Genomic DNA, 14802 nt, shown 5'->3' with positions numbered 1-14802 from the left:
TGAGCCAGAGGACAGCCGGGTATAAACTGGGGTAGGACCCAGGCCGAAGACACCGCAGCTGCGGGCAGGTGGACCTGTGTGAAGGCGGCGGCCTTGGGGCTGAGGAGCCTCAGGGAGCTGGGTGGGGCCCCCTCGGAATCCCGGGGGGTGGGGCAGCCTGGAGGAGGGGGGGAGGGGCGGAGGAGGGGGGGAGGGGAGGCGGTGGCCCCTACGTGGATGGCAGGTGGCAGGGTGGGAAGGAGACCTGTGACCAGGAGATGGGGCTTTGCGCCCACCTGCCCGGGAGAGGAGAAAGGACAGGCGGCAGCCAGGCGCAGGGACAGCACCTCCCTCTTCTCCTGGATCAGGCGACACAGGGGGTGACACAGAGGGCGCCGCTCCCCAGGGCGGCCTGTGTGCCCGACACGCCCTTTCAGGGTCTGTGGAAGGGGCCTGGCGTGGGCCAGGACTCTGCGTCCTCGGCAGCCTCTCCCTCCACCCCCAGGGTCTGGACGTGGCCCCTTCCCACGGGGCCCCCTGTCCAGGAACCTCCCCGGGGGTGGGGGGGAGGCGCTGGGTGTTGTCCATCCTCGTCAGGGTCCAGAGCCGCCCTGTCCTGACAGAGCTGTGCCCCCCCTTCCCAGCAAGAAGGCTTCGCCATCTACTCCGAGTACTGCAACAACCACCCGGGCGCCTGCGCCGAGCTGGCGGGCCTGATGAAGCAGGGCCGCTACCGACACTTCTTCGAGGCCTGCCGCCTGCTGCAGCAGATGATCGACATCGCCATTGACGGCTTCCTGCTGACGCCGGTGCAGAAGATCTGCAAGTACCCGCTGCAGCTGGCCGAGCTGCTCAAGTACACCACTCAGGAGCACAGGTGAGGCACCGAAGAGGACGCAGGGTCACGTGAAGCTTCCGCAGGGGCCTTGGGGGCGGGTGCAGGGGAGGGGCTTCCCCTGGATGCCAGCACGCGGGGGGGGGGGGGGGGGGGGGGGGGGGGGACGGTGCGGGGCCGGGGGGGGGGACGGTGCGGGGCCGGAGGGGGGGCGGCGTGCAGCGGGGGGCGGGGTGGGGGGCAGCGAGCAGTGGGGCGCGGGGCAGCGGTGACGGTGCGGGGGCGGGGGGCAGGGGGCGGGGAGGGCTGCGGTGCCCTCCTGGTGCTCTCAGTCAGCTGTCGGGAAGACGTTTCCAGGTCGTTTAGAAAGTTTACGGTTGTTAACTACTGAAATGGGGCCATTGAAGAGCCTCCCGAATAGCCATTTCTAGAGATACTAGAAAATAAGAATTAATTCTTAAACTGTGTCATGAGCAGGTGGGGGATTTTTATTGTGTTGTCTGTCATTATAATTGACATGTGTTTTATAAATACTCTTGTAGCTACTCAGTAGTGAATAAAAACAATTTAAAAAAATAGACTGGTGTGAATACAGTTTCAGAAATACTTTCTTTCCTCTTATTTATCCTTGAGATATTTCCGGCCAGCTCACCCTCAGAGCAGTACGGTCAGCCCTCGGTGTCCGAGGAGATTGGCTTCAGGGCCCCTGGACACTAAAATCTGAGGATGCTCCAGTCCCTTATAGAAAACGGCACAGTGTTCACGTATAACCCGGGCGCAGCTTCCCAGATAGCTTACCTCATCTCTAGATGGCTTCTGATGTCTAATACGATGTCAATAGTTATAAATACAATGTAAATGCTGTGTAAATAGTTGCTGGCCTGTGGCAAGTTTTGCTCTTTGGAGCTTTCTGGAATCTTTTTCCCAAATATTTTCAATCTGCGGTTGGCTGAATCACGGATGCAGAACCCCTAGGCATGCAGGGCTGGCTGTGTTATATGCTGGAACAAAAAGTTCCTTCGCAGAGGGGTGAGGACACAGAAAAATTTGAACTCTGAAACAGAGCAGGGAGTCTCAAGGGTGTAGCGTAGTGTGTGGGCTCCACTGGGGGGCACATCCTCCTGAGATCCTGTTGGGCTCTGAGCCCTTTCTGGTCCAGATCGGTGCTTGTTCTGTCTCCTGATCCCATCCACCCTGTTCCCTCCGTCTCTGAGCATAGGGCTTCTCGTCATGGTTACCTGAGTGCTCCATCTCCCTTTGGGGCTTACTTTGTGAATTCTTCTGAGGGACCCAAAAATACTGATCTCTGCTTACCGAGTAGCAACTCATCACTTCCCCGCATGCACAGAACAACGTCTGATCGTGCTGTGATTGTACATGAGCTGTCACCCATTATGTGTTGGAGCAGGCCTGCCCCCTCTCTGAGATGTGGGGAAGGGTCTCCACCGCAGGGTCCCTTTCGCCGGCAGCCATGGGGTCCTCGCTGTGTTCTCAGCAGTCCACAACTGGCAGGCCAGTGGGGACACAGCCGTCGTCCAGCAAGGTTTTAGGACAAAGCTTTTTGTTTTCGATGAGAACCAGACCTCATCCGTGACATCCGTGTCACGGCACAAAGCTTTCACTCCACCTGCAGCCCTTGGAAGGACAGTCTTGAAGGGGTCTAGTGAGAAAAGGGAGCGGGGAGAAATCGTGCCCAGAGGAAATCCGCTGCAGCACACGGCACGGCTCTGGGTTTCAACATCTAACTGTTGCCCCGAGAGCAGTGGGATTCTCCACGGTAGCGCCTGCTCCGGAGGATGAGGGGGACGAGTCATTCTTCTGTCCTCTGCGCCTGGACTCCTGCGGAGAGACGGGGCTGGGACAGGGGTCTTTTCGCAATTAGATCAGAAGGTCGAAAGAAAGAGCTGGGTCGCTAAACAACATACCCAGATGATGATGTTAGTTTCAAGAATTAAGGTGAAAGGAATAAGAGAAAGGAGTTGATTGAAATAGATAAAAGGAAAGAGCTATGTTATGCTTTTCTTTTTCTGATGGAAAAATCAGAAAACTTTGACAGAAAGAAAATAGCAAAGTCAAGCGAGTCACAAATTTGAAGACATTTTTTAAAAAATAAAATGTCATCGTGATGAGGAACCTGAGAAAATAAATAAGCAAATTAAGAAGCAGAACATCTCGAAAGACGGGGAAGCTATGCCAGGAGTGTGCTCATCACCCTTCAACACTTAGCTTTTCTCCTTTAAGGGCATTTTTCACTGTGAGGCATCTGCAGAGTCTGATTGTTTCAAAACAAATCATTTTAAAAGAAATGACAAAAAGCCCATTTCCTTGTCTGAAGTAAAACAAAACAAAATATTTTTAAAAACCATTACACTCTGCCTCTTTCCTGGAATTGTACAGAAAAACTTGTGGGAAAAAAGTGCAATTATTTTGCACACTTTCTTCATTGCTGGAGCCCTTTCTGAGGGGGTGTTTGCTCCCATTATTTTGGCAGCCCCTGTGTGTCACTTTGTTCTTCTTTTCTGCTCCGCTTCTGTCTGAAGACAGTGGGGTCTGGTCTGTCCGGGAATGGGGTAGCGGGGATGCCCAGGGACCTCTCAAAAGTGCAGATGAACGGTGTTTGGTACATAGACAGCAGAGTCTGCTCCCAAGGCTTTTTTCCTGGCTGTGCAGGAGGACTGCAATCCAGTCCACCTGAGACCCAGAGGCTCTGTGTGTCCTGGAAGACACAGGAAAGCGTGGTGGGGGGGGGGGGAAGACTTAGCTCGTTAGCTGGGCGACCGGTTTACATGTCCCCGAATTGTTAACGTGAAGCGAGACTTGAATGTAAACGTTTCCGGCCCCAGACACACTCTCTGGCAGCCTGTGTGCAGATCGGAGCTTCAGTTTTCCTGGTGCCTCCAGGGTTAGAGGAGCTGCTGGGGGAGACATGTGAGTCTGATTTGACTGTGGCCGGTAGAAAGCACCAGGAGTAAAGCTGCGTGGATGAGGGAAAGGTCGTGTCCGCAGTTACGTAACTCACTTGTGTCCTCCCCTCCTTTCCTGACTCAGAGCAAATCACCCCTCTTGAGAATGGGTGGGGATCACTGAAGTACTTTATATGGCAGAACTAGCTCTATGAGGATTAGAGCAATAACAGAGGCCTGTCTTTTCTTTATTAATGAAAATAATCTGTCATCACTGTGACTAAAACTTATTTCTTGTGACCTTTGCTTCATTTCACTGTGGCTTCTGGGAAACGAACGACAGCATTCTTATTCCACAGAATTCTGGGTGGCATTCGGTCGGCTCCCTTAACCTCTGCGAACTGTAGCCTATTCACGAAGGAACAAGGGAAGGGGAACAATGGCTGTTGTTTAAAGGCCATCTTGTCTAGACTGTCAGTGTACAGTCACAGATGGAATGTATTATTTCGTAGGTCCTCATTTGCAAGGTGCCCATTACGTGGTTAAAATTAACCCCTCACTTTGCAGCGATTACAGGAACATAAAGGCAGCGTACGAGGCCATGAAGAACGTCGCCTGTTTGATCAATGAGCGAAAACGCAAGCTGGAAAGCATAGACAAGATAGCACGGTGGCAGGTGTCCATCGTGGGCTGGGAGGTACGTGGGAGCCCACCCCCCACCTGCGGTCCATCGTGGGCGCGGGGCACCTGGGAACCCTCCCCGCTCAGCGCGCATCTCGACCCACACACCCCCGACCTGTGGTCGTCTAAGGCGACGGCCCACTTTGTGTCCCGTGATTGGCGCCCTGTGCTCTTGGCTTTAATGGCATGATATTTTGATGCACACTGTTAAAGCAGTCAAAGCTTTACCCTCCACCTCCTCCAGGGAGTGCTCTGAAGAGCGTCTGTGACCAGTTTGTTGCGTACACCCTGTCTCTCCTGCTTGGCTGTGGGCTCCGTGAGAGCAGCTGGAGAACCTTAGAGTGCAGGTTCTGTCGTGGTGGGAGTGTGACTCCCGTGTGATCTGGGCGAGGTTGATGATCCGTCTGTATGATGGGGAGGGAAACGTTACCTATCTCGTAGGGCTGTTGTGAGGATCGCGTGAGACGGTGCCACGGAGCACTTGATACACAGCCTGTGGCGATGGCCTAGCGCGCACGCGCACACGCACACACACACGCTTTTATTTGTTAGAACAGCAGTGACAGTAGCTAGTGCTTGTACTGTGTTCACACGTGCCTGGCGCTGGTCTGAGTCGTTTAAATATATGAACTCATTTAACCCTCTCAATAGTCCTATGAAGTAGGAACTGTTATTACCCCATTTAACAGATGGGGAAACTGAAGCACAGAAAGGTGAGGGAGCAGCATGGGACCCACGGACCACTGCCCCTGAGGCCATCACCGAGGACAATAGCGCACGTTGTTCGGATGGTTTTCAGACACAGGAAGAGCCATCCTGCATCAGATCAATTGATCAGAGCTCACTCTCCCCAAAGATTGTGAAAGTTTGGATGGAGAAGTTAGGTCTTTAACTAAAGCAGGTGACAGCAGTGAACACCGGAGAGAAATACTCTTCTTTCAAGGCCCTCATGGACTCTGGGAGTTCAGATGGGACCTTGGGGTCCGTGGATCTAAGTCTCCTGTGAGCCCAGAGTCCAGGGCACAGAATCGCTGTAGGCAAGTAAATAGAAAAGCTATTTCGGAGTCGAGATCTTTTGCCTCCAAAAACTAGTGTGTATAACCGGGACTAGAGGAGGGTGAAATCTTACAGTCAAAGGCCAGTGTCCTAGCAGATACCACAAAGTTACACTGGATTAGAGCCGACCTAAATATTACAGAAGCGTGTTTCTCCTCCTGTTCTTGGACTCTGACATTTAGGGGATAATTTCTTGTCAGAAGTTTACCAATTTCTTGCTGGCAGCTTGCCATCTGGCCTCTTGTTTCCAAGACCCTGAGCTAGTTATGCCGGGGAGCTGCATAGAAGCCCCCCGAGTCTGCAGCACTGAGCCCCTAGCCACAGGGGTCTCCTTGTTCTCGGGGGTCGGTCCAGGCCAGCTGCCATTTCGGATCCTGATTGGATCCCACCCATCCAGAATTTTTCACCAGATCTTTCTGATAAGGGAGACCCCTCAGGTAACATAGGGGCTCAATCACATTTTCCCATGGAATAGGGAAAAGAGAGAAGAGTTTTCCTGCACAAGGAGGCTGACGGCCGAGGTCTGACCGGCCTTTGAGGCATTGCCCTGCACGTGGGCCTCGTGTAACTGGCCCGCCCGTGGGGATTCATGCCAGGGCCTCCCCCCCCAGCTCCACCCGATGCCCGGTACCCTAAGACCTCGCGTCAGGGCACCTCAGGACATGTGTCCACCCTTCCCTCCAGGGCCAGGACATCCTCGAGCGCAGCTCGGAGCTGATCCACTCCGGGGAGCTGACCAGGGTCACCCGGCAGGGCAAGAGCCAGCAGCGGACGTTCTTCCTGTTTGACCACCAGCTGGTGGCCTGCAAGAAAGACCTGCTGCGGAGGGACGTGCTCTACTACCGCGGCAGCACAGACATGGACGCCGTGGAACTCGTGGACCTGGAGGACGGCCGCGACGGTGCCCGCACCCTCGGCGTCAGAAACGCCTTCAAGCTGGTCAGCAGGACGGGTGACGAGGCGCACCTGTTCTGTGCCAAGAAGCCTGAGGACAAGGCGCGGTGGCTGCAGGCCTGCAGGGACGAGCGCAGGCGGGTGCAGGAGGACCGGGCGATGGGTGAGCCCTGGGGTCTTGGCCCTTCCCCCGCCTCTCCCGGTTCACCCCCCGCGGGGAAAAGACCAGGGAGCTGCAGGTCCTGATATTCCTAAACCTGCTTACAAGACCGACAGGGACAGGTGTGCCGTGGGTCCTATTGTTGGACCCATTTCACAGATGAGGAAACTGAGGCTGAAGGCACCAGCCCACTCTTAGAAGGCGGGTTGTCACTCTTCACGTGTCCCGGTAGGGAGAGTGGTGGTGTGGCCATCCTGGTGATAATCGTCCTCCTCCTCCACTCCCTTCAACCCCTTATACTCACTTCCTGAAGGATTAAGGCCCTTTGCTTTGGGTAATGGAGCAGACCTCAGGGTTAATGTGGGTTCGGTGCAGGTTTTATTCTGAAATGTTTTCACTTGTTTTGAATACATATCACATTTGTTTCTAAACACAGGAGTGGAAATTTCAGAAAGTCAGAAGAAACTTGCCATGTTAAATGCTCAAAAGGCAGGACATGGAAAGTCAAAAGGTAAATTTTGAAGAATGTTCTTCACCTCTTTAGCGTGTGTATGTCAGTACTGGAATTAAAATGGGGAGAAATGCCCGAAGCTGTTAGGTATGACCGACTCTTAAGTGAAGGAGAGAAGTGTGGGTAAAACAAGATGATAGTTCAGAGCAGTGGACGGTTTAAAAACCAAATCTGCATTTGGTTCTGAACATCCTTTAGTACGTGCTTACGTTTGAAGAGGAGTCTGTACAAGGTGTTTGACTTGGGGCCGAGGAGCTTCTAGACCCCCCTGCCCTGCCCTCTGAGCTTCCCCCCTGCAGAGGGAGGGATTATCCATCCACAGGCCAACCAGCCCAGGAGTCTGGGGCATGTGAGGAGGAAATCTCCAACCCCAGACTGCTTATCAGCTGAAGGCATGTCCTAGTTCAGATGAGAAAAAAGATGTCACAGTTCACTGTGTCAAGCAGGGGGCGAAAGCAAAAGAAGATCCTCTGGCTTCTTTAGGGCCTGGATTCTCTACCCCGTAGGCACATTCTGTGGGAATGACCTGGGCAGCTCTTACAAAATACCAAGGCCCGGGACACGGACCCCAGAGTCCACACATGCATAGTACAAATAGTCCAGCGCAACAGAAATGAAACAATAAGGTTTCTTATTCCAAAACTACATGTTGTATTTCTGCAAACTTTATTCACGTGAAATTTATCCCATTGGGTATTTTCCTACCCGAAAATGCAAAAACAAGGACCAGTTGAGCCCAGGACCGATGGGCCGAGAAGAATTTATTACCAGAACAGCATTTAGCAAAGCCCTGCTTCCTCTGCTCAAATGCAGAATTTCCTGCCGCCGCCCCCCCTCCCCCCACACACACTAAGTTAACAGATATCTTCAAGGCAGAAAATCTCATTTTAAGTATTTCTTGCATCTCCACTTTGGATGGCAGGTGACTGGTAAATACCAGTTTATTGGGATCCACTAGTTCCCGTCCATATCTTCCAAGGATCACTGGCTCAGCGGCCAGGCAGCTAGTTCAAAGGAGCTCTCATGCTTCTGGGGGTCACCTGTCCTGCACTTACCATGAGTTCTCCCGTGTCATCCTCTCTGCCGCCCTGGAAGAGGAGGAGAGCCTTGTGGCAGGTCAGGGGCAGGGAGGGTTTGTGGACGGAGGCCTCTCTTCTTCCCAAACTCCCACTCTCTCCTCTCTCCATGCTGACTTTCACAGCGCGTGGTCTTGTAGCTAATATAACACAACTTTCTGACCACCTGTGCACAGGTTTTATATGCCAGCTCCAAAGAAACAGTTTTGGTTAATTCGATGAGGTATCAGGGCACTACTCTAAGCACGTTACTTACATTCACTCATTTAATTCTCATAACAACCCAGTGGGCACCGTTACCCCATCTTAGACATTGGAAAACTGAGGCTCAGAGGAACCAAATCATTGCATCCCGTAAGTGGCGAGCAGCGTGAGCTCCAGGCTCTCACAGAAAGCACTCCGCTGCTTCCCATCCCACACAGACGTCCAGATCCAGTCCTGCCGGTGAAATTTACACAGTGGCCCTGGGTTTCTGTTTCCTTCCCGGTCACTTGGCTGTCACGGTACTGTCCTGGGAGGGTTTTAAGTGAGGATTCAGTGCGGTAGTCTGTGTCCCGATTGGCACACAGGGTCTGAGTGTGTCAGGATGGCCGTTCGGGACCCCTTTGGGGGAGGTGACTGGAGGGTCGGCCTGGGGCGTGGGGACCAGCACTTGCTTTTCCCTTTGGGCTGCCGCCGGCGCTGAGTCCGTGGCCCTCTGCCCTCCTCACCCCTGCATCAGGCTACGGTGGAGGATGCCCCTCGGCCCCCCCGCTCCAGAGCCTGCGGCCGGCCCACCAGCGCCACGTCACCGTGCCCGCCAGCCCGCCACAACAGCAGGTGTTCGCCCTGGCGGAGCCCGAGAGGAAGCCGCCGCTGTTCTGGCGCACCTTCAACAAGCTCACCCCCTTCAGGAAGTGACGCGGGGGCCGGGGGGAGGGGCCCCCGTGCCCCCCCTGGGCCCCGTCCAAGGAGTCTACTCCGCACGTGGCACGGGGATCCGGTGCTGAAAACCTCTCCTGGGGACGCAGTGAGGAGGACCTGGCCTCGCCTGCGGTCGCAGAGCCTTCTCGGGAGGGAGGGGGGTCATGACGCACAGCTCCAGTGTCCCCTGGACCGCTCCCCGCCGTGAGCCCACCGAGGCGGCCGGCGCTGGGGAATCGGAGTGGGCTCTGGAGATGCTGGGCGGGGAGCCGGGAGCATCGCCGAGGACGAGCTGCAGTCCAGGCCCCGGGAGGGGCTCCCCGAGGAGGATGGGCAGGGCCACTTTGCCTTCGGTCTTGAAGGGGAGGGGAGTGCCGGGGTCACGGCGTGGCGGGCGGTGACCGCAGCCCCGTCGGGGCCCTGGGGTCCCCTGGCGTCTTCCTCATCCACGCAGTCGCCAAATGGTGGGCCGGCCTCTCCCGCAGGCTCCTGCGCACATGGTCCAGGGCCCGCGGTGCACAGAGACCCACGCGCTCCAAAGACGCCGTTGCTTTCAGGGGGCAGGGAGCCCGCTGCTGGCTCTGTGCACTTGTCCCCGCCCGTGTGCCACTCCCCGAGCAGAAACCTGAGAAACTTCACGCACGTGCACTTCCAGTGGGAAAACCGATTTCATTTCGTTTGAGGACGAAGTGAACGTGCAGACCTCCCAGTTGAAACGTGTCCTTAAAAGAGCATCCGTGTGCCTGTTCCTCCCTCTGCCTCTGTCCTCGCCGATCAAGGGACAGTGACACGTACCTTCTTCCACTGAAAACCACGAGGCTCAAGGGTCCTGCTTCCTCCATGTTTGAAGCCACCTTTGTCCCACGCCCCCGAGCAGTAGTACCAGCCGTGCCATGCTTAGCATGTCGACAGGTTTCTGAAGATCGGTTCCGTATGGAAGAGACCTCACGAAATAGATCCAGACTCAGAGAGAGCAGCCCGCTCTAGCGAAGGCCACGCGGCCGACGCCGGTCGGCAGCAACCTCCTTGCCTTTCCTCGATGGTAAATTTTGATGAAAATGGCTTTTAAACGTGAGACACCTTTCCGTTGACCTCGTGCACCGGGCGGGGGTCCTGTTACATGTCTTGTGGTTTTCTACTCGGGAATCTCTTTTTGGTGTTGAAACCTCAAAACTTCTCTTTTCTACCCAGTCCCTGCTTGAGAATAAACACACCTGTATGGTCCTAACAGAGGGGACACCTGAGACTCCGGGTGTGGGCCCCCTCCTCCTCACACCCAGAGCTGTTCCCGGGGGGCAGGGGGACCCAGGCGGTGCTGCCTCTGCGGACCTCGGGGCCCAGGTCCCGGCACGGAAGCCGCTTCTGTGAGGAAGCTCCTCGGGAGGTGCCGTGGGTCCGCGTGCTCGTGTGTGTGTGTGTGTGTGTGTGTGTGTGTGTGTGTGTGTGTGTCCTTTCTGAATAGACTTCTCAATTTCCGTTGCATTTATATAACTGACCTTTTTACTAACAAGATATAATGACACATTTTGAATACTATGCTTAATATGCTTTTCGTGGGCCCCCTCAGCAAACATTGTCGGGCCTCTGTGCTAAACAGTTGTTTGTTTATACGGCAGTTGTGAACAGTTGGGTTGCTTTTTTTTTTTTTTAATAGAATTACTTTGAGGAAGTAAAGAAAATCAGTTGCTCATGTTATATTTCCAGTGAGGACTCACCCCCAGTGCAGAAGCACCCAGAGGGCCCCCATCTCCCCCGTTGTCCAGAGCACAGGGACAAAGGGCTGGACGTGCTGTCGGCAGCCCTGGTCTGTCTCTCGGCCAAGCCCTGACTCCTGGCTCCACCCTCCTCCCCTCAAGCTTCCCAACAGAGGAGCAGGAAGCGTGGACACCAGGGCACGTGGTGACAGTCCCTTGGTCAGATGTCCATCCTCGGTGGCTCCTGCTTGGATTTCCAGGTGATTTGAAAACTGCTAAAATGAGTTTAAAAGGATAGAACGTCCTTTGTCCTCTTCAAATCTGTGTGTCTAGCTTGGGTTTATTAGCAAACGCCTGCGTTCTCTACAGGATAGATGGCTCGGTGTTCTGTTTTTACATTTGATGAACTTCCTTCCTTTTTTTTTTTTTTTTTTTTTTTTTTTTGCGGTACGCGGGCCTCTCACTGTTGTGGCCTCTCCCGTTGCGGAGCACAGGCTCCGGACGCGCAGGCTCAGCGGCCATGGCTCACGGGCCCAGCCGCTCCGCGGCATGTGGGATCCGCCCGGACCGGGGCACGAACCCGTGTCCCCTGCATCGGTAGGCGGACCCCCAACCACTGCGCCACCAGGGAAGCCCTGAACTTCCTTCTTGATTTCTCGCATGTTCCACTTGGAGAGAAAAAGAGAAAAAACGAAGAGACTCCCTGTACAGGTTGTGTATGAATTTCACTGGGAATCTCGCTTTCTCTGTCTGTCTTTTTCTCTTTTTAACACTACACTGCGTGGTATCGGTGGACCACGCCCCCCCCCCCAATAAAGATGGCATAAGATTTTGATGAATTTCACTTACTCTATCATGTTTCAGAGTTTGCCAACTCTGTTGAAAGACCTTTGAAATGGCCTCAGGTCCAAAGCAGCCTTCTCGGTTTTTGATGATGCCTAACATGTATAACAACCTTGCAGTAGATTGTAAGCAGTCGTACAACAGAATACCTGTGGAGTCCTGGAGAAATGGCATTCTTTGTCTTTGGCCTGCAAACTGGAAGAAGAGTGGCGGGGATTTGCCAGGGCTTTCCTGGGACACCTGTGTCTTTTGCTCTCGGTACATCTGATCTCTTCCCACCCCCTGCCGTAGACCTGATTTTGTAGTTGAAAACATTTCACCCCCATCTGCACACTCCTTCTGAATATCGTCGTGCCTTTTTATTCGTAATACGAGGACTGAGCTCCATGCCTGTTCAGAACATCCCGTCAATCCTACATTGCTGTTGTCTAGACACAGAGCAAAAGTACATTTAATTCAAAACCTGTTTCACAGTAGAAATCTTTTGTAAAAGCCACGCACCGGCATTTTATCGGCTGGGAATCTCTACGGGCCCAGACTGCTGATTCTCCTCAGTGCAGATCAGCTTAGTCACCAAGCCAGGGTAGAGAAACCCGACCACCGGAGTTAGGGAAGAAATCGCGGTGTAATATTTTGTTGAGGAGAGGAGAAACAGACGTGTCCCTCACAGTCCAGTGCCAACAAGCGTGGATAAATGTGGCTTACAGGCCAGGGACGCCAGGCGCACACCGAGAAGGCCACTGCCCCAAAGCAGTTGTCCCTGTAATAAGCTTAGCCCGCAAGTCCTCCCTGTTAACGTTTCACCTGGCGGACGCTGCCCTTCTCGGGATGGATGCAGCGGAGGTGGAGTCCCAAAGATTCGGAAAATAGTAAGTGGAAACTGTGATCTTGAAGAAAACAAACAAACCCAGGAGCATAAATATCGGATGCATATTTCGTAACAACAAACTTAACATTACTGTCTTCAGTTGTTTATTAAGTATCTGACACTTGAATTTAGAAAATACTGTAACCGATTCTGTAATTTACCAGTCGGTCTCTTTTTGTAAATATTAGCGTCCACAGTGTTTGACTTACCTACTTCGCAAGGCTTTTGGTGACCTGTTCCCTCAATGCTAACTCACCGGCCTCAAGGTGATGTTATCTGTATAGGTCAAGTGACAGCTTCCAGACTGATGAGGCGGCTGTTGACAGCTGAATTGGGTTGTGCAAGATCGCTGTAACTTGATATGTATTTTCTCTGAAGATTTTGTAAAAAAAAAAAAAAAAAAAAAAATTTACAATGTTATTTGAATGATTTCTTGTAAATGCTGTGAATCTATATTTGTTGTTTTGTATCTGTATATTAAAGTTAATTTGCCAAACTGGCTGTAGTAATGCATTGGAGTGTGTGTGTGTGTGTATGTGTGTGTGTAACACATATATATATATATATATATATATTTTTTTTTTTTTTTTGTGGTACGCAGGCCTCTCACCGCTGTGGCCTCTCCTGTTGCGGAGCACAGGCTCCGGACGCGCAGGCTCAGCGGCCATGGCTCACGGGCCCAGCCGCTCCGCGGCATGTGGGATCTTCCCGGACCGGGGCACGAACCCGTGTCCCCTGCATCGGCAGGCGGACTCTCAACCGCTGCGCCACCAGGGAAGCCCCATAACATATATTTTAAATGGAGAGTGAGTGCTAGGAGGCTTTCTGGGATTTGCAACTCCTTCCCTGCCTGGACACTGACAGATTTCTTTTCAGCAAAAATCATCCACTAATGAACTGATGAAAACTGCTGGGGTGGGTGCAGGAGAAGGAAGGCCCTGAGGGGAACAGAGAGCGGCCACTCGACTTGAAAGAAGCCACCAAATATCGGAATGAGACTGGCAAAGCCAAAACTGGAGTGAGAAGCACAGCTCTGGCTCCCGGGGGCGCGAGGCAGATGCGGGCCCTTCCCGGTGGTTCCGGATCCGCAGGTGGCCCCACTCACTTAGCCTTGGTGAGTGGGCTGGATAAGAATTTCCTTCCCTAATTAACAGCTCCGCAAAGTTAAGCAGATAGCCCATTGTTGCTGTGACCGTCATCAGGAAAGCATCCCCACGAAGGTTGCCGCAGCGCCCCTGCTCAGTTGTTTACTCGTAACGGCCTTCGGCTCCCCTCCTTGGGCTGGACTCAAGGGGCTTTGCTTAGGGGGCCAGGGGTGTGGAAGCTCTGGAACCTAACCCCCCCTCGGAGGGCAGTTCTCGCAGCTCAGGAGGGCACCCCGTGGAGGGAGGAGAGGGCTGAGGGTAGGGCCGTCCTCAGAGGGGTTCCGGGGAGACGGCCCAGCCCGGGAGCCACTGTCCCATGGGGCACCAGACAGACGGTGAAACGGGCGATCCTCCCATGGGGCGTGTGCTCCAGGGGGACGAGCACGTAGAGCATTACTAGAACACAGCGTGCATTGTAAACATTTGAGTTCTAGAAGGACTTCAGGGATGGGGGCCTTTCCGGGGGGTTGGGGCAGGAGGCAGGGCGCACGCAGACCCCTGAGGGGGAGCCCCGAGCAGCCCTGGGTGAGCTGCTGGGATCCAAGTGCGATGGGAGTTGAGACACCAATGGTGGAAGGTCCATCTCAGGGCTGCGGGCCAGGGCGCTGGGTTGTACCGGGCGGAGTCTAGGCGAGGAGAACTGCTCCAGGGGCAGAGAAAAGGCGGACATAAAACCAGAGGCGGGGGATGACTGGCGAGACAGAATCCAGCAGAGACGATGAGAAAGGAGAGAAGGCCGCTGTCAGGATGCTCGGCGAGGATGCAGGTGCCCGTCATCACCTGGGTGGGTGCTGGGCGCTGCTGCTGTAATCGGATCCAGGAAGGGATGGCGTGGAGGGTGGGTCTGTGACTGTCTGGACCACCCAGTGGAAGCACGGGGCTGGGATGCAGATGGGGGAGGGCCGAGCAGAGAGCAGGCAGCTGGGGGTGAGGATGCACCTGGGGCCCCTGCCTCAGCCCTGAGCGAGGCAGAGAAGGGGGAAGGGGCCCGGGGTGGGGAAGGGGGCAGGAGGGCAGAAGGCAGAGACTGTCTGCAGCGCCGAATGCTGCCCACACGCCTGCCCCTGAGGAAGGACCCAGGTGTCCGGGCGGAGTTAGGGGTCAAGAGGCCAGGTCCTTAACCTGTGACGTAATTAAACCCTGCCACTGCCCTGTGATGCTGGTAATGTTTTGCCTGCCATACAGAGAAGGAAACTGAGGCACAGTGAGGGTAGGGGATTTATCTCTGTTCAGGGGGGACTCTCCCTGCACCCC

The 14802-nt window shown here is 54.2% G+C and overlaps 1 protein-coding gene across 5 annotated transcripts in view; it reads left to right on the top strand.

Moving 5' to 3' along the window:
• SPATA13 (spermatogenesis associated 13) overlaps nt 1-12908 on the top strand; it is a 120553-nt gene extending 107645 nt beyond the window's left edge. For 4 of the 5 annotated variants that reach the window (XM_060129488.1, XM_060129487.1, XM_060129490.1 and 1 more), the window contains 5 exons: nt 624-856; nt 4285-4414; nt 6139-6511; nt 6945-7019; nt 8817-12908. In XM_060129488.1, the coding sequence (XP_059985471.1) occupies nt 624-856; nt 4285-4414; nt 6139-6511; nt 6945-7019; nt 8817-8995 (990 nt within the window). In that variant the 3' untranslated portion in view covers nt 8996-12908. The remainder of the gene's footprint in view (nt 1-623; nt 857-4284; nt 4415-6138; nt 6512-6944; nt 7020-8816) is intronic. The other variant, XM_060129486.1, reaches the window with a different exon arrangement.
• The last annotated feature ends 1894 nt before the right edge of the window (nt 12909-14802 follow it).

This window comes from Lagenorhynchus albirostris, chromosome 18 (genome assembly GCF_949774975.1).
Source record: "Lagenorhynchus albirostris chromosome 18, mLagAlb1.1, whole genome shotgun sequence".
In the NCBI taxonomy this organism is placed as follows: domain Eukaryota; kingdom Metazoa; phylum Chordata; class Mammalia; order Artiodactyla; family Delphinidae; genus Lagenorhynchus; species Lagenorhynchus albirostris.
This window is presented reverse-complemented; position numbering and strand designations above follow the sequence as displayed.